This window comes from Chaetodon auriga, chromosome 19 (assembly GCF_051107435.1).
Source record: "Chaetodon auriga isolate fChaAug3 chromosome 19, fChaAug3.hap1, whole genome shotgun sequence".
In the NCBI taxonomy this organism is placed as follows: domain Eukaryota; kingdom Metazoa; phylum Chordata; class Actinopteri; order Chaetodontiformes; family Chaetodontidae; genus Chaetodon; species Chaetodon auriga.
Genome location: NC_135092.1, coordinates 13,224,313 through 13,244,696, shown reverse-complemented (window position 1 = coordinate 13,244,696; position 20,384 = coordinate 13,224,313). Strand labels below are relative to the sequence as shown.

General features: G+C 43.2%; 1 protein-coding gene across 1 annotated transcript in view; it reads right to left on the bottom strand.

Annotated features, from left to right (window-relative positions):
* bmpr1bb (bone morphogenetic protein receptor, type IBb) overlaps positions 1-20,384 on the bottom strand; it is a 50,151-nt gene that overhangs the window by 4,718 nt on the left and 25,049 nt on the right. The window contains exons 4-7 of the mRNA XM_076758679.1: positions 10,347-10,683; positions 1,347-1,506; positions 627-729; positions 179-281 (exon numbers count right to left, since the gene is read on the bottom strand). Of these exons, the coding sequence (XP_076614794.1) occupies positions 179-281; positions 627-729; positions 1,347-1,506; positions 10,347-10,434 (454 nt within the window). The 5' untranslated portion in view covers positions 10,435-10,683. The remainder of the gene's footprint in view (positions 1-178; positions 282-626; positions 730-1,346; positions 1,507-10,346; positions 10,684-20,384) is intronic.

The window sequence follows — 20,384 nt, the reverse complement described above, 5'->3', positions numbered from 1 at the left end:
CACCACACTGTGGTTTGTAACAGTTTAAACTGTCAGTACCCATCACCGCCCGGCGTGGCCTGAATGAGCCCGTTCTAAAAGCCACTCGCGCTTTAAAGTGAGGCAGGATTTCAGTGTGTGAAAACCAGTGTGAGTGTGTGTGTGTGAGTGTGTGTGTGTGTGTGGCTGTGTGTCTCACCTGACGTCATGAGTGGAGGGAGAGTAGGATGCAAGTCTCTGTTGCAGTAGTCCTGATCTGTGCAACACTCAAGAGCTCTCCTTGAACGTGCATTCCACGTGTCCTATCACACACACACACACACACACACACACGGATGCACGTAAGCCATTTTTATTCCTACATAACACTAATGAAGACACAGGAGTAACGGATATTTACAGCCACGCTTATTCCTAATGAGAACATTTTACAATATACTAAAGGTTTTTTTCCACTGCGTGTAAAGATAGCGGGGCAGGACAAGTCAGATTTAAACAGGTCTCGTAAAGAGCTGCAGTGAGTCGAGGAAAGCTCGTAAAGACTTAACAACGGCTCATGAAGAAGGACACACATAGACAGGCAAGTGCAGGTATTCACCCCGGCAGAAATGCACACACATACAAGCACACCTACACAGTGGACTTACTCTGCACTGGAACTCCGAGCCAGCAAGACCCAAACAACCTGCTGTGAGCACTGCCAGACCCCCCTCCTCCTCCTCCACCATGGTGAAGCAGTAGCCGTCAGTCCTAGAAAACACACACGGCATCATATGAGTCAACACTGCCTGGGAGCCTTTTCATCACTGTCTTCATCATCATAGGAGTTGGGGGTAAATTTGATTTTATTGAAACTGAATGAAGTATTGAAATTACTTAGTTGGGCGTCTTTTAAAATCCTTTTCAAATCTAGTTGAAACTGTAAATATTCCAGAAAAGACATGCTTACATTTTGCCGGATAGATTACATATTAGGCCGATCTTACGAGAGTACTTCACTGATTTAGCATCGTACTTGTGCAGTGAAACACTGGTGGAATCACAAATTGATGGTGATATCCTCTTCTTTAACAAAGCCTGGTGCCTACATCTCCCAAAATGCAACTCAGCTTGATTTATCCCACTTTATTCAAGTGGGTTGGCTAATGTTAGTGTTAATAAGCTTTGTCTCAAGAGGCTTCAGGAATCTCATTAAAGAATGAAGCTAAAGTAAACATTTGTGTACCAGACAAACACAGATCAGGTAATTATAGGCAGCTCGGGTAATTACTCTGGATAATTATTTGTGTTGTCCTTTAATAGCCTTGAAACAGAGTTATTTTTGCAGTCTGTGTGTATCTGTGTGAGCTGTGTGCGCTTCACCGCACATGCAAGTGTTGTTGACAGAGTCTTCGGGGCAGTGGTGGTAGCAGTGGCACCAAAGCATGTTCTGAGCTGAAACTGTGGCCGTGCTGCTGCTCTCCTCCGTCCTCCGCTCCGATCCCCCCTTCCATCCGTTCTTCAGCAGCATGGTGTCCAGCATGTTGGCTGTACAAACACACACACACACAAAATGGACTCATGGCAGACCAGAACATCTGGCTTTGCTGGAGCCAGAGGCGTAAAACTTAAGTACACATACCTCAGGAAAATTAAAGATGGAATAAATCACAGGACCCAAACACCATTTCTGCTCATTCGAAATGGGCCTTTTGAATTATAAATATATATTAAAAAAAAAAAATCATCAGCGTTCTGCCTGCCTTGGCACTGTTACCATGGCAATGCGATCCACAGAAAGTGTGAATATGTGCTGCTGAAAGCGACCCTGCTGTTCTGGACTGGACTCAATGTACCTGCATGAAGTCTGGAACCAGAATAACACCACTCACCAGAAAGAAGTCTTTGTGCTGTGTGTGTGTGTGTGTGTGTGTGTGTGTGTGTGTGTGTGTGTGTGTGTGTGCCTGTGTGTATGTCTGCCTGCCTACAAGTGCCTGTGTAATTTGTGTGACTATGTGAGTAGTGCTTTACAAGTGTGTGTGTGTGTGTGTGTGTGTGAGTGTGTGTGTGTGTGTGTGTGTGTGTGTGCATGCGCATTACATTACAGCGATATTCAATATTCATTTGTAACAACATTAATGGTATTCTGCACTTTAATCACTTTCTACATTAAAACAAAATCATCCAAACCAACAGAAGAATTTACTGTCATCAAGGCTGAAAATGATGATATTGTAGATCGTGGTCACACCCTGAAACATACACCAACAGTAACGATCCCTCATCATCCCTTGTTTACCTTCTAAATTGAATCCAGTCTGAATCCACAATCGCAATCAATTCCATCCCAGAATCAATCTCTAATTATTTCAATATCCATTAATTTGCTGTCAAAACTGCCAAAAGTGAGTACATAGGTAGCCACTGGATACATGGGATGATTTAGTGTTTATCTTCTGAAATGAGAACTAGCATTTCCAGCTGGCAGAGGTTACAATGAACTACAGTACCAAAGCATGTGTACAGTACCAAGCCAAGTGCAGTAATACAGCACAGGTGCATTCACTTAAACCAGCAGTAGGATAAATATTATTGCTGTGGACTTGCTCATCCCTGAAAGTTTTAACTATTGCAGCTGCCACTGAACATCCAATCAATCCAAGGTGTACTTAGAGTAGTAGCAGTAGTAGTTATTAAGTTGTGTAAATGACCGTCAGCCACATGATGCCGACATTATCAACTGGAACTTTACTGAACCGTACGCATATACGTCATGTATATGTAATGTTATTAAGAATTTCATAATTTGAATAAAACTTCTGTTAAGTAGTAAGAGTTATTCATTAAGACTGATAACAATAATAACGTGCAACCTTTTTCCACCCCACTATCGAGCAGCTGAAGGTGCACATGTTCATCAGTGCAGAATAAAACCAGCTCAGACAGCAGCTCGTCCCTGAAGGCCTCTGTGGTCAGAGAGGTGAGCGGTGTTGTGCCACACTAGATGGATGTCTTCCTCTCGCTCTCTCTCTCCCTTTCCTCTCCTTCTCTCTTTATTGTAATATTTATCATAAAACTAGAGGTTTTCAAGTATCAAGTTACTCAGTTATTCATTTGCACCAAAAAATCCCGAGTAAGTTTGCATGACAGAGACCATTCACAACTATGAAAGCTGAGACATCGAGACATCTAAGACATCACAGGTGTACGTCTCTGCATGACATCCATCCATAAAATACAAGAATAGCCTCAGTATAAAGTGGATGGGTTGGTAGATCTAAGCAGTGCAACAGCCTGAAAGCCAACCAGCGATTGAGAAAGGGGACATGGGTGACCCTCCACAGGACTGTATGTGATGAAAAGGCTGAGTGTGGTATAAACACACCGGCTGCTGTTCAAGTGGCACTCTGTGTCCTTCCAACCTAATCAATGCTACTGTATCTGTCAGAGGGGAAGCCTGCAGAGGTGTTCTCATCTTCTTTCACAGTGGTTGTCGATCACACATTCCAGGAGCATTTCTCAGGCTTTTACATTCTGTCCATATCAGCTCCTCTTTATTTAAACTTTGAAAGGGAGCAAGAGGGCAAAGAGGACGGGGGCAGGTCACTGCAGAGAGAAATGTTAGAGGAAAGCTGACGTGAGAGTAAAAAGCGAATGCAGTGTGTAAATTCAAGGCCTTCAAGCGATGCCTCACTAAAACTTTGATGATCAAGAGCTGACGTGTAAAACAAGCTAAAATCAGACTGCTGCCTTAGAAATCCACAGCAAGGAGTAGTGTTGCCTCTCCAGAGTATCCAGCAAAGTGGCAGCACGTCTGTTTGCACAACATGCAAACGTAACTTAATAGATTTGGGTATGTAAGATAAAATATCAACTTATTATTATCATTAATACACCACATTTGTTCATTGTTTGTCACATGTTAGCTGCACCCCTCTTTGTCTCTTTGTCTCAGACACACACACACACATAACAAACAGACTTGCTGTGTCAGCTACGGGGCACGCTCAAGGTCACCCCGAAATCTGATCTGCATCCCCCGCACATTCCACAGGCTGTTCCTCAAACTACACACACACACACACACACACACACACACACGTCAGTGTAATATCCACACACACTTCTAATTAGAAGTTACATATAGTAAATAACTCCAGCCGGAGAACTTTCAGACGCAGCTCATCGCCATCAGCGGCCCTGCATCTTTGGGCACTTCCTCACTGGCTTCAGCTTTTCCAAATGTGTCTGCATTAGCGATGGCAGCTCGTCTGGCATGTTCATCACTGTGTTTGTCATCTCTTCTCATTTCTGACGGCCGTGGCTGAACACTATCAGCGTGCTCTGTGACACTTCCTCCCTCCTCACTCCCAGTCAAGTTTTCCATGGTGACAGAGGCAGAATGTGCACTATGTGTCATTCTGAAATGTGAGGCAAGGACAAACAAACTTGGCCTGTCATGGGCTGACTTGTTATACAAGACTGGAGTTTTCATATATACTCGTTTATTTACTTGTTCCAATTATTTTTTCAAGGATACATGTACTCCGCTGTACGTGCGTGTCAGACAGTAGCACACACTAATGAATAAAGCAAAAATAAGCTATAGGAATACAGCCACCCATACAGTACAAATCCACCCTACACCATGTACAACCAACATGCCACGACCCATCCTCTGACCTTCATGCAAAAAACACCCAACAAAAACAAACATACAGTTCTTTTAAAGTATTTTTTACCTTGCATATAAGCCCTTGATACCAGTTCAAGAATGGTGATGAGGGTGATTATCTTAAACTAATGTACACATGCCTGGATGATCTGTATATAGTAACAGACATTGACAGACAGAGAGACAGACAGACAGTTCGAATATAATAAAACTGCTTTAACTGCTTTGAGTTAAATGTTTCAAAGGGGGAAAATCTTTGAGAATGACTTCTTGTATCTCATGACTCAGTGATGAGTCAGGAGGCATCGCAGAGAATGGGCTATGTGAGCTCGACATTTCTGAAATTGAAAACTTAAGTCAATTTGTTTCCAGTCATTTGTAACTCAATATCTGTGTGTGTACTATTCTGCACGGTGGAAGCATTTAGCTGAAATTGCGTCCAATGAAAACAATAATTAATTTAACTCCTGATAAATGCTCATATGGTCCACGTCTACTCCGGATTTGTTCTGTGCAACAGAGATTGAAATTTATGTGATGCGACCCAAGTGAAGCTGTAATCAAGACAGACTCTGGCAATCGTTAAATATGCTGTTATAATATTGGGCTTTGTTTTTCAATTGAGGCGTAACTGGAAGGCAATGCAAAACAGAATTACTGCTATTACAAGTGATAAGTTGGGAGAGAAATGTTGACAGGGGAATTTCAGGGGGTCCCTGCATAAAGCGCTCCATTTAACACGGTTGTTTCACAAGAGCCAACTTCACAGCACTACAGCCATTTAATCTGGAGCTGAGACCTTCATACACAGTGTTCGTCACAGACAGAGAGGAGAACATGAGAGAAAAGGGAGATAAGTTACTCCAGGTGGCCGTGATAAATCACCTCCTCAAAGCAGACATCTTCCCGGTGTCTCCAGAGTGCACTCTGACCCCGAGGGGGTCACAGCCAACCTGCGAAGGGGCCATACATCCTCCTCTGCCCTGCCACCATCCCTCTTAACCCCCTACAGGCTTCAAAGGCCTCTGCCACACGAGGCACTCACACATGTGCACATATTGCACACGCGCGCACACACACACACACACACACACACACACACACACACACCAGAACGTGTCCGAGGAGCGCATTCCGCACTTTCTCCTCCTTCTCTGCTGCTACGCCCACCTCAGGTCATCTATTTCCGCCGTGCAGATTCCTGCAACCTGTTCTGTGTTTACCAGCCGTGACCAGGCCTTTGTGGAGGAATGCGATGGACACTTTGAGGATCCCACCACCCGCAGCAATAATGCCACAACAGATTTATGGAGAGGGACCCTGCCTGCATCGTACCTCCCCAGCCCCACCTTCAGGAACACAGGCTCGACTGTCAGGGATTCACACTCAGTGCGCAGAGAAAACTTTCCACAGGGGTGTGAATGCAGCAGAGAGCTGCTATATCCACAACAAATTACTCAAACACAGAGAGGCACACACACAGCAGACATGCAGACAGACTGACTTCTGCTATATTTCAATAAATGTCAAGAGCAGACACACGCCGGCACCATGAAAGAAAAAAGTGACGGATGAATCACAGAAAATCTCGCATGTGAAAGGGTGACAAAAACAGTGATTGAGCAGGACGATTCTCTGAACCACATTATGAAGAACACGCACACACATGCTTTCCTTTAAAAACAGCATGGTTTACTCAGAGAAATGAATTTCTGTAATTAGAAAAGCCACATTCACATTCTGTTTAAGATAATACAACAAACATGCTTTACCACAAAGCAGCCACAGAGAACGCATGCAGAGCTGGACAATCTGCTGCACCTTTAACTTGTGCAGACAAACACACACCAACTCTCTCACACACAGACTGATGGACACAGAACAGGTGTAGATGCTGGCACGCTCTGAAACCACGTCTTTGTACCGATCACAGTGTGTGCATGTGTGTGGCGCTCATCCCGACACACTTGTCTTGTGCTCTCGTATTTATTCCTGCTCCTTTTAAGTTCAGGATAGATTTTTTGAACACCGTCTATCCACGATGCCCGTCAATTCATCTCACTGCTCGTCGATCTGTCCGTGTGGTCTGGACTTACTGGAATAAGCCACAAGCCACTGACTAATGCTGGGCTCCATTACAGACGTATTGAGAGACTACAGCCATAGCGCCACCACAATATGTCACTTTACCCCATAATATTACCTCTGCCAAAAAAGTGGGTAGAAGCTTCTGTTTTTACTCAAGGTCGCTCAAGGTCTCAATAAAACTTAAAACCTGATATGCTTAAAAAGAATGAACCAATTCCACCTGACCCAAGGGCTGAATCGTTTCAGTGTTGATATTATCTTGAATTTCCAACATTATGTGATTTTCTTGTTAACTAAAACTACAGAACTGTAAGTATAGAGTCATTATTCAGAAGCAGCAGTTTTTATAGTTTAGAACTGGAGGACGTTTGTACTCAAGTTGGCCTTTTAATACTAAGTAGTCCCATTCTTCCAAATCTCACAAGGCAGATATGCTCATGTGGTGCTCATCAACAACTATTACACAAACACACACTATCTGCTCCCATGCCTGACCGCTGGAGCAGCACATCTGCCTGGGGATCAAATTCTGTGTGGGGGAACCGTATCCACATCCTGACAGGAAGCAGCGCGCAGAAGGCTGGAGGAGCCCGGTCCTGCCGAGGACCAACTGCTGCTGTTTTGTACTTCTGGACCACGGCACCACACTACACCCTGATCTTATCCCACAGCACTCTGCATACTGAATCTTTGCAAACTGCTGAAGGAACTCTTTGTATTTCTAGTACATATGGTTCAATCTGACTTTTCTTGTCAACAGTTTTAGTCACATAAACATGAGAACCAAAAAAGGCCATATCTCCTCTGAAGCTCGATATCTTTACACAGTATTTTACACACCAATTATATTCCTGTAATTCTAATAAGTTCCCAATGAAATCACTAATTTCTTCCATTTAAAGGCATGTTATCAAAGCAGAGCTACAGAATAGTTGCTGATCAAGACAAAACTAACACCCCCTCTGAATGCTCCAACAGAAACACACTCCTACAGAGACACACTGACATTTTCAGACATTCGCTGTGAATGAAAACACTACACACGTACTTGGAAAACATCTCCTCAGAGAGTCCTGTTGATTATACGTGGCAGACCAAAAGACCAGAGGACAGCTTTAGTGGTGTGTAGAGTGAACTTGATGTTGGCTTTCTGGAGGGTTTTTGTGTATCTAAAGTGAGCATCAGTTTTAAAAGTGATGGAGCACTGTGGGTGAGTGCTTCTCCTCAATTGGCAGAAGTCATATTAGCAGATATGGCCCAGACACACTGGGTTTTCATGATCGCTCGGCAATTTTGGGTTACAAACACGGGACAAAGCAAATCTAAAATGTGGATGGAGGAAATGAGCCACAGTTAATACAATTTTAAAACATTTGTCTGCCAGACAAAGATATTATTGCCATAAAACAGCACAGAATCCTTCCCATTTCCACTGCAGTGCCACCGGAAGAGTGAGGCTGGGGCCCATCGACTCTCTGTGAACCTTACCAGCCTTTAGAAACAGGTGGCAAATTGACCGTGCTACTTAGATTTACGGGCAACCTCCCACATGTTTTACTCATTTGGGAGAGCTTTAAAAGATCAGATCACAGAGGAAACAGAAAAAGCAACTGGTGGCTGAGTGTGGACAGAGGGAGTTAAAACTGAGGAAGCCCAGCCCTGCAGAGAGAGCTTCAGTATGAGATCTCCTCAGGAAGGCTCACGGCTTCATTTCACCTACTATTTGTCAGTCTGCACAGACAGGAACAAGCAGAAACCGTGCCTCCAGTCAGTTTGTAGACAGGCTTTTGGGAGAATGAGAATCAATGCTACTCTTCAGAGATGTCTCAATTTCACTCCGTCTTCACACATCCTTCATATCTGTCTACTGACCCTCAAACTCGCTGGACTAATATTTGATGAGACACACTTAGCTCAGTCTGCAAAGATAAGAACAAAGGAAATTGTCTGAAGCAACGTTCATCAGCAGCTGAGGTATTTCGTGACCAACTGCGAAAGTTACAGCTAGCTCTGAACCCCTACGTTTACAGCTGGTCTTTATTTTTGACACACCTTCAGTGAAGCATCTCTTTGTACCAGGATTCAAATCAAAACCTTTCTGTTTTCCAATGTGAAGTCGATTACCTTTATATATGTACCTTACCTTTTACCATAATCACATCACCTGTGCATTATTCCTGCCATTACAGCTTTCCAGTCTATGTCTAAACAACACATCTATAAATATACAGCTTTGGTCTGAGATGTTTGATTTTTACTGTACGAGGGGAAAAACACTAACACCCTGACAAATCTATTTCAAATGAGTACTATAAACATGTACATGTACAACACATAGATGTATCACACACTAAGAGTACTTTCTAACAGGCCAAGGCAGCATCAGCAGAGTATAAATAAAACTAGACACACCATCTGCCATTTCAAGGAAATTCAGTTGCAGCAAAGAGTCACATGGTGACATTTTCCAGACCATCTCTTATTGGCAATATTTACAAGGGGAGTGCTTTTGTGTGTGTGTGTGTGTGTGTGTGTGTGTGTGTGTCTGTGTGTGTCTGTGTGTGTCTGTGTGTGTGTGTCTGTGTGCACTCAGATGCTGGCTTTAGAGCCTGACACCCAACTGTGTTCTTAGTAAGTATTTGACATCCCAGCATTTCTGCAAAGGTCAAGCTTGTCCAAATAAACTATTACAAGTAGGGCTGCAAATGATGATTATTTTCATTATTGATACATCTGTGGATTCATTTTCTATTGATCAGTTGATAACATTGTGAAAAGTGTCCACTACAGTTTCCTAAAGCCAAAGGTGGCATCTTCAAATGGCCTGTTTTCAACAGTCAAATACTCATAGTCAGTTTACTGTCATATAATACCAAGAAATTACTTAATTGATAATTCTGTCAATAATTTGATCGTTTCAGCTTTAAGCCACACTGAGAAACATCATGAAAAATAAATAATTTATGTGTGACTAGTCAACTTAAACAAACTGGCTAAATTACTGTTTTAACATCTGCACAGAAAAACAATGAAATCCTAAACTGTACTCATAGAAAAGCTCATACTGGCCAAAAATCTCTCTGTCCTGTCTGTGATGAGAAACAGAACAAATGCACAAGTGTCATCTTCTTGAGGCTGGGAGCTTGTCGACCCTCCCGCCTGTCACAACCTTACGGGGCACCGTGACACTGTTGGCATTCATCGTAAAAGACAACTGGCTGTCCATCTTCAAACAATTCAAAACATGACCAAGGGGGGGTTGGGGGAGGAGAGGAGGCGGCAGATAAATGCACACCCGTTTCTCATGGTAGCCCCTGCGGAGATCATAATAGCTTTTGCTCATCATAAATACCACAGGGTAAAAAAATAGACAGATAACCTCACTGCTCGCACCATCAACCTGCAACCTAACAATACATGAACACATGCATCTGACTTCAGAAAAATACAATGCATTTAACCTTTTCTGCACCCTAAACCTCAAATATAAATACCTACAAAACAAATTTAAAAACAAATTCTTTCATTTTGTTTCTTGCAGCTCTATATTACAGTTCAGCAAATGAGAGTCAGACCAAAAGCAATCACATGAAGGCCTCAACCTTGCAGTGACTTATTCACTCACCATGAGACCCACGGCTCAGCGATGCCACCCCGGTCACCAGCAGAACAGCCTGCCAGGTCCACTCCTGAGGCAGCCACACCACCACCATGATGCCAGCACCAACCCCAGTCGCCCGCCTCCTTCAAATCCCTGAGGTGCTGCCACAACGAACACGCCCGTGCAAAGAGGCGGAGGTGTGAGACCGTGTCCTATATCCTTCTGTGAAAGAGCGCCAGTCCAGTCTCTCTGCACAAGTGTCTCTCTGTGAGTGACTGCCACTGTGCCTCTGTGCGCTCTCAGGAACGTCCCACAGCACACAGCCGCCCCGCAGCCTCCAGCACTACTCCACACTGACAGCCTGGGAGACACGGACACAGAAAGAAGAAGGGGAGAAAAGGGGGGAGGAGGGTGTTACTTAGTTGCTCTCTCACTGTGCTATTTGTCCAGCCCTTTCTATAACTGGTTCACTACAGAGGGAACAGCTGAGTATATCTGGATCTGTGCACAGCCTCTCTCTCTTTCACACACATACACATTACAGATTTTAACACCACTCACAGAAAGGAGAGCAGAATTGAAGGGGCCAACGGGGTGTGAACCGGGGCCGTGGTTGTGACAGGGCTGAACGAGGTGCGAAAGGCAGCAGTGAAAGCATTATGACTTACTGCCACAGGCACACAAACACACAGCGTGCCAAGAGGGCTGCAGAAACAGCAGTAAGAACTAAGGTGGATAAACCTACAGAGGACATGTACATATACTGTGGTAAAACCTCCTGGAATCAAATCCTGCAAGGCAGAGCAAGTCAGAGCTCAGAACTGTTTGAACCCAGGTTGGTGTGAACAGGTCGACGTGGGTTATCCATCCTGGCTCAGCAACACTATTCCCAAAGGTGTGGAAGGCACAACACACAAGTAGCTACAGATTTGTGTCTCTAAAATGAATTTAGAGAACAAGTTTTCAATTTTCAAGCAGTTCTGTTACTGAAGAGTGAGATGTTCACCAGAAGGATGAAAGTGAGGCTGCAACTAACAGCCACCTTAAAAAAAGTCCTTGAACTGAAACTAACCCCCAACAGTCAAAAAACGTAATGAGTACAGAACTACAGCTGCAGACACAGGTGTTGTTTGAATGGCAACGATCGGGCATTAATCTGTAACCAAGAGTCTGGTATTAAAGTTCAGACGTGGGCCGAATCGCGTTGGAGTTCCTCATGTGAGTCTGTGTGTGAAAGGGGTGAAAACACAAACACTTGTAGAGCTGCAGGGATCAGGCCATCACACGTCAGGTGATTAGAGGTGATTAGAGCTCACACCTCCAGGCACCGCCACAACTTTGCAACTTCACCCTAATCCAACGCACACAGACACATATGCAAACATGCAATACCACAGGGAGAAAAAAACCGGTAACAATAGGGACACATTCCACTGGTGAAAGATTTATGTGGGTTACAAGTTAAGAGGATTAAGAGAGCTATTAGACAGATTACATCAAGTCTAACACAGCACCTACAGAAATCATAAACATGTCAGAGATGACCGAAATGCCACAATCACACATGTAACTGTTTTCTTGAAGAGAAGGATGTTTATCTATCCCAAATGGTTGGAGAGAGGGAAAAAAAAAACCTCACTGTGGTGTTAAACAGCCAAATGGGCTTCTCCACCCCACACCTGTCCGCTGCTCAGCCCCTGATGCACAGCGTTTTCAAAAGCCTGAAAATGCTTATTATAAGTCATTATATTATCTTCTCTTTTTTGCTGTGTGGAGAAAAATGTGTATGCATTTGACTGAAACTTGCAGACGTGGCTCAAAAATGAAAGTCAACAATTTTTTTTTCCCCAAAAAAACAGACAAAAATAACTAAACTTGCTTCAAATGTGTTGTTTTTGCAGCAATTCTGACAACATACATACAATACTTTATGATATACACATCACTATATAACATAATTGATTACAGTGTTACTGATTTAAATATCAATTTTCATTAAGACCCTCATGACCAATACGGATTAAGAAAACTAAGTGTGCACTGAGGGCACCGACTGCTGGTATTTCAAACACTGGCTGTTGGTTGGACTGGGTGGGAACAGCAGCTCCCAGAAGCCACTTCTCCCCTCCAGTGCTCCACTGGCCCTATGGCTGTCACTCCTGATTTGTGCATTGCTGTGTATTACATGTGATAAGTCAGCCTATTCTGGAGCACGAGTGCATGGGGAGCAATGTGAAGGGGTCAGTGCACCTCGCACACCCTTCTGCGCTCCATCAAACGCCCAGCGTGGAGCCTCCCTGTATTCTCAGACAGCCTACTCAGCCCACAGGGATGGGGGGTCCAGGGCAGTGAGCGGCTCTGCAGGTGGGGGGTCACTCCACCACATAAAGGGGTTGAAAGTGGGGCAGACTGGTTGGAAGGCTTGCTCTCAGTGAAATTAACTCTTCACTTCCCCTCCTTTTCCGTCCCCTCCCCTCTCTTAGTTAGGATTTTAACTGCAGAACCCATCTGTCATCGCACACATAGTTACAGCATGATTAATACTGCCGGAGAAATCGTTCTGTCAGCACTTCGATCTTTCTGTAAAACCACAATGTTTGTTGCAACTGGAGTGAGAAATAGTCACATCAGACATGCAAGCACCAGAACACAATTCAAAAGCTGCATTAAAGGGGCACTCCAGCGATTTCACACATTATGACTCAGTTTTACTCATCACGGGCTTGACTTGGCTAACTTGGCTTGATTTTCAAGACTAAACATTTCTAACAGAAATCCTGTGTTTCAGACGTGCACTTTAATGGTTGTGGGTGTTTCCAGTCTGACTAAAGATGCTATTGAGTGTATTATGGGACATGTATGAAAAGTGCAGTAATAAAGTTATTTGAGTACCTCTTTAATGTATGTAATTACATACATACAGAAAATGACTCTTTGCTATATGAAAGCCTGTAAATCCACCACAGATCTTGTTATGTGAGCCAACTTGTTCCAGCAAAGTACGCAGGGACAGCACTTTTTACTGAGTGGCTTCAGTTGAATTGAAGGTCCAAATAAACTTTCTTATGGACGACAATTGGCACAAAAACTCCAGTGTCACAAACACTTTGAAATGAGCTGGCTAGCCAGCTAAGCCAAAGAAGGACTTGAATGAGCATACAAGCAAAGTTTTTCAATGCACGTGTTGAGAGAGCGACTTTTATTGGAATGAATGGAGGGCTGCTGTGGAACATCCATGGTTTCAGCTCTCTAACCTTCTTCACCAGACTGATGAACTCCACACTGGTGCTCCTGCCCACCCCTCCTCTAAATTTCATATGAATCGCATCAACATTTCAAAACTTAACCAGATCTTAACCACAGCATTGTCACAGCATAAAGAAATGTAAAGTTTGAACATTAAGAAACCTAAAGTTTGAACGGAAATCAATGTAAAATTGGAGCATAAAGAAATGTAAAGTGTCAACACATCCATGGTTTGCAGATACAATGCCATATTCATTTCGGCGATTAGGTTGCACTGCTCCTTTTTTAACAGCCTACAATTTTAGCAAAACATGGCAGATGTTCAACTGCAGACATTCAAGGTCCTTCCAACGAAGCCTGTTTCACAGCATTTAGTGGTAAATTTGCAGTACTGTACTGATAGATATCACAGAAACTCCGCTGCCACAAAAACAGACACCATCCTCTGAGGAGCTATGTGCTGGCCACACAGAGACCATCTGCTCTGCAAACACCATGCACATCAAAGAGAACATATTGTCTTTGAATAAAATTTGTGTAAAACATATTTTTCTCCACATAAAAAATAGTCAGGCAGTTTCTGCACATCTTGCACTTCGATAAATCAAGTCCAGCAGCTTTCACTTGTCATGGTGACTGTAAATACAACCTTTCTGCTGGCACTGTACTTTCATCCACGATGCTCCACTTCTGGCTTTGACCTCTTCGCAAGGTGGGCGTTGAGTTTTGATTTGGGAGCGACTGGGAGGGAGGTGTGTGGAGCAATTTAGCCGTGAGATTATTTTCAGAGTCTGTGTTCCCCACATTCTGCCCTCCAGCAGTCAGAGATCAATTAATGCAGCTTGGTTGTTTGTAATAATCTGTCTCCATTTCATGAGGCAAACATTTGCTTATGAAATAGAGACCTTACAATAATACTAGCAGTAGTGTTACAACGCACCATGAAAATGAGCGACGTTTTTTATTTCAGAAAAGGACTTGAAGGGAGCAAACACACCTTTCATCGCACAGCGAGAGGAGTGGGATGGATGACTGTGAAAAATCACCGCTAACCTGTGAAACAAAAAGCCATGGCAGAACACAGATGATGAAATTACTTTGGGCATGAGATGGAATGCGTATCATGAGCGATGTTCCAGCCGCGGCCAAACTGACCCTCAGCTCTGTGAAATTGGGAGGATTTTCAGCAGCTCAGAGTTAAAACTGCTGTCACAGAATCTTGGAAAGCACTTTATTACCGTGGCAGCACAGCTGTCTGCCCCATATGGTCCAATCGGGGTCCAAGAGCGGAGAAAGCGTGACACCATCTTCATCATCCAGCTAGACAAAGATTAGCTTCCTCTCCTCGTTAAGTTGGAAGAAGCGCCGACATGTTTTGCACTATGGGGCAGAACTCGCTCAGCGACTTTTATTTAGTGACTTTCTATCTCAGTTTGTCAGTTTAATGGATGAATGATTTACGAGATGTCAGAAAATAGTGAAAACAATTTCCAAAATCCTGAGGTGAGAGCTTCAGATTGCTTGTTTTTGTCCAAACAATAGTCCACAACCCAAAGGTATTTCAGTTTACAGTGACACGCGAAAGGAGAATACCTCACATGTGAGAAAGTGGAGCCAGCAAATGTTTTGCGATCAATGATCAGAATTGTAAAGGGACCATGAAGGGAACACCAGACACCCATGTTCACACAAGACATCAGACAACATCTATATCCACCACTGTTATATATAATGGCAATATATTGTGAGATCCCTGCAGAGTCTCAGCCCTCAAGGCAAAGAAAGACCCTGATGAATATTCAAGATTCACACAATAGCAGGGCCAAATCACTCTGCTGAGATTGACGCTTTGAAGTCTCAAAGAATGCTGTGGGGGAAGAAAAACGTCATTCATAAGGAGTGAAAAGGCTGTCACAGCAAGATTGGCCCTCTTTTCCCTCCCTCTGTCTGTCACGCTGTCTCATTCTCTCACACTGTCTCACTGTCCCTTTCTTTCACGATGTGACGACGTAGTGAGATATTGAAAAACACTGAAACGTGATCACTTCTGTTCAATCTTTTTCTGCCAATATTTACGTCGTTGGCCAGTATAACATCTGGGAAAATGCAGCAGTCCAATCAGTTTTGGAGAGTTATGTTATGATAGCACGTCACTCAGCTCGAGTTTCAAACAGAAAATGAAATGCTCCTATGAGATTATGTCAGATATCGCTGCTCTGTGTGACTCATAACTCTGTTCCAGGCAATGAGGAGGGAACATGATGTATCCACATACTTGAATTTACAACATTCAGACATGCATGTAGATGCACAGTGTGCAGGTAATAATTAAGTTTCTTGCAACAACACACTTTCTGTGAGACGATTGTCTGTGTCAGGTTGTAAATGTCAAGACCTTTCTGATACTCATAAACATTTCACTTAACGCTGCTTCTAGCCAGTCAAGCAACCTAAACCCTGAGATGGCATGTAAAGCATCAATCTGTCACATGGTATTGAGAAATGAAATGAAATGATAGGTCTCTTTTCGGTGGCAGTGAATTAAACAAATGAGAAATCAAGGTACTTCATCACACTGATGCAAAATCCTGCAAGTCCAATAATGCCTTGAAGTAATCCAACTCTTTGATTTGCAGGACTGCTCCAAGCTGAGACATTAAAACGAAGTAACAAATCTCTACAAGAAGACAAATCTCTATCATCTCACAGAATATATATCACCCAGCCTCTATCCCACCTGTACTACGACAGATTCAATGCAAACTCCCCGTGCTGCCTTACAAAGCCCACCATAATCCACCTTCTCCACTGCTACACTCCTTCCCGCATCTTAACAAACACAGCACACTATTGGGAGGTGCTTGGCTATTTAAAAATGGCAGGCTTGTGCAGAACGTCCTGTGCCGTGCAAGTGACGATTCTCAGTGGTCTGCAGTGTTTAGGGTTAGGGTCATTCCACCTTTTGTTATCAGCTCAGCTCGCTTGGAACATCAACTGAGGTGATACCAAAAAAAAAAAGTACCAGGTAATATCCAACCGCTCAGCATTTTACTGTTTTTTTTTCTTGTACACATGCACTTCTCAAGCTGCCAGTAGTCTTTTCTGATTTCTCCATATCGGGTTCTCTGGGTGATTCATAATGGCCCTTGCATGACCCAGGAGGCACTACATGATGCTCAACTGTCCCCATTCTCACCCACCTGCTTTTCTCTGTCATCAACAAGAATACAAAGAAGTAGCCAGTGTACACAGTGAATTATTCCTTAGTCTAACAGTTGGAATGGTTGTCCCCTTGTTTAAATTACTGATGTTATGAACATCAGAAATATCTCCATGCTTTTATTCACTGTGGAAATTCATTATGTAATACTTAATGATCTGCTTATTCCGGCCAATATGTGCGCCAACATATGAATAAGGGGAGCAGTGGCACTTATTTTTTTTTTTTTCCACTTCAAGCACTGGTACAGTTTGAATCTTGAAGCTACCTTGAGGGAACTGGGGAACTTTCTGGGCAAGGCTGTAGGTCCACTCGCAGCAGACTCACAGTGTGAATGGTAATACTGTGAGCTGGCAAACCCTGTCTTTGTAAGCTGTCAAAGAAGCTTTGGTGTGGCTCAGACTGATAATTATAACATTTCTGAGAGCATTTTATTACACAGGCTTTGTTTCCTTTAACTTGCTCACAATAATGTCTACTCTATGGTTATTTATGGTTATGTTTCAGAAGACCACACACTGTCTCGCAAATCACTGAGAAAACATGGTGTTACATGTTAAACTGCAGCAGTTGCATGGACTGTTTCGAAAGACAGAGTTTGATTGTCATTTATTTTTATTTGCTCCATTTGTAATATAATATACTTCCAACAATTGTGCAAATGCACAATTGTTGGAAGTATATTGCATTACAAATTGACATCATCCCCTTCTGTTGTTACAAGTTTGGTGAAACAACCCTGAAGTGATTCTTTAATTCTACTGAGGACTGTATTGAACAACCACAGCTGTGCTAAATCATAACAAAGTGGAAGCTAAAATATCAGGTCAGCCGCCAATAACCTTATCAGATTTCCTCATAAAACACCGTCTTTTCATCCACTAATGTAGCTGCTTCATGAGAACCTCATCAAATCACTTGGGGGGGGACAATATTGTAATCTCTTTATTTCTAACAACTAACACTGAGGCTACCTGAAAGGCTGCGATTACAACAATGCACAAGGCCCTTTCTGTGGACCAACCGATGGCTGCACCTGAAACACACACACCTGTGGCTCAGATTTCACCCATGGGCACAGTGGTTACAAAACAGCCACACAACCTTACAGATGGGTTCCATGTAAAGAAGTGTCTGTCTGGTTCTGAAGGTGCCATTAAAAAAGCGCTCTGTGATTTTCCATGGCCGGGGCAACCACGCGCACCGGCCAAGAACAGCAGAATGAAATCCTTCCCCTCTCTCGCTCTCTCTCGCTCTCAGTCTCTCTACCACTGAAGGTCACTGGGCCAGGTCTTGCTGGATCTCTACTGAGTGAGCCTCCTTGTTTTTGTCAGCAGGCCTGGCTGCCAGTGAGCTGTACTTAAGTTAATTCCCTCGCAGCTCTGTTCCCATTCATTTTCTGGCCACTTGATCACTCTACTCTGGCGTCTTACATAATAGTAATGTACTCGCATTGCACAAATACACCAACCAAAGGCAACATTTTGTTGAAATAACACCGTGCAGCAGTGTGTAAAGCTACAATTAATCATTCTGAACAAAAAAACTATTTGGAGGAGAAGAAAAATGTATGCAATGTTCGACAGAGCATATTTGACATAGGCTTATATGTAGTACATTAACAAGTGCGTGCACAATACATTAGCCTGCATGAATGTATTTACACCTATTGTATGTTGCAATTCAGCAGCACACTTTTGCATTATGACAGCTTTCCCAGCAGAAGCAGTTTTACACTTTCTGCATTGATTTACATGTAGACACAGGCAATCATAAGTGCCCAATCATAAAGGACAAAGATGATGATGAAACAGTTCAAACCATCTACAGCAACTTGGTGAATCTGAATATGCTACTAAGTAAGGATTACACATTGTTTCTCAATAATGGAAAAAAAAGGGAAGAGGTGCTCACAATTCAAAGTGAAAAATTAGAGGAGATTTCCTTAACGTGGCCTTTGTGCAGCAGGAATTGGGAAACCGAGGCTCTTCTTGCCAAGTCAACCAGGAGCATTTAATGAAGGGATTGTTGCCGAGTGTCTGCTGGGCTGCGTCGGGCAGACACTGCAAACCAAAGGGTCTAATTAAGGGGTTCCTCTGACGGTCAGACAAAGCAGACAGCAGGGGTCAAGACGCTGGCCCACAAACTGGCTGTGACCCTCACACCTGCCTGGTTGCATTACACCGGAACATGTCTGCGCACAGTGGACACGCTCACACCGACACATCATTACTGAACTGGTGCCTTACCACACACACTGACGCAGACGTAGGTAAAGAGAAAGAGAAACAAGTGAACCTTTAAGTGATATATGTGCCCCATTTGAAGAAATGCAGCAAGAAAATTGGGATTCTGAGTCATGTCTCAGTGCAAGGGCAGTGTCATCTTATATGTTAATACCTGGATGAACACACACAGAGGGGGAAAAAAGTTTAAATGACATGTAGACTACCTTTTCAGAGTTTACATAGCATGATATCGTCTTCTTTCAAAAGCATATTCATGGAGAGAGGTGTTTTGACTTAGTAACTGGTGGTACACAGAGAACCTTGACATTAACCACAATAAGTGAAGCCTGGCAGGCTGCTAAGGGGCCCCATATGTGAGTGTGTCAAAAGTTCATGCCCTCCTTCCAGTGTTCACGCTGCAAAAACAAAAAGATCACCAGTGTGAGCTGTAGCCCTGCCACTAACAAGACTGATTGCTACAGAGTGGCTCCACCTGTCTCTTGCTCCAATTAGTCCTGCTAGCCACTGATGTGCTGAATAACCAGCAGAGAGGGAAGTGACAGAAAAAAGGGTCAAAGAAATGGGAAAAATGCAAGAAAAGCATGGGATGAATGTGTGTGTCCAACCGTGTGTGGAGAGTGCAGGATGAGCATGATAATAATTTAGCCTTCCTTTAAGTTTCAGTTTAAGAGGGCATATTTTTCTAAAAAAAAAGAAAAAAGGAGGAAGCATTACATTTAGGGGGAAGTTTTAGATGTCCAAGACATGAGGCAAGTCACCCAGAGCACTTGCTTCCTCTAAGGTTCACAGGAGGCTGTAATTATGGGAAAATGGTGGTGTATTTACCATATCACATGCTCTTTAACGAGCGCTAATTGTGTGTGTGCACTGAGCGCGTGTAGGAATGTCGTACCAAAGCTGCAGGAAATGTTTAATGAAGAGAGCCGTTTGGACGACATGGTTTGTGTCAAATCTGTCAAAAACGATATAAACTGGAAGGCGTGAACCTGAGGTGACTGGGAAGGGGAGTGGCCACACAACTTACTGCACAGGGTGGTCACTGAATGGCCAACCTCTTTCATGTGTTTGTGACAAAAGCCATGAAATGATTTTAAAAGAAATGTTGTAGCACGTATGTAAATTATTTAAGTTTAAAATTCTATCAAATTTGACCAGTTTTAAGTAAAAATACAGATTTTAAATGGTTAAAAATGGTTTTCACTCAGGACACTTTACTCCATTGTATTGTAGATGTTTTATGGTGAGGACAGAACAGAAAGCTTGTGGTAAAATAAAGATAGAGATGAGAAAATGAGGAGAAAACACAATAGAGGTGCTCAATACACAGCAGAATACTAAGATCTCTTC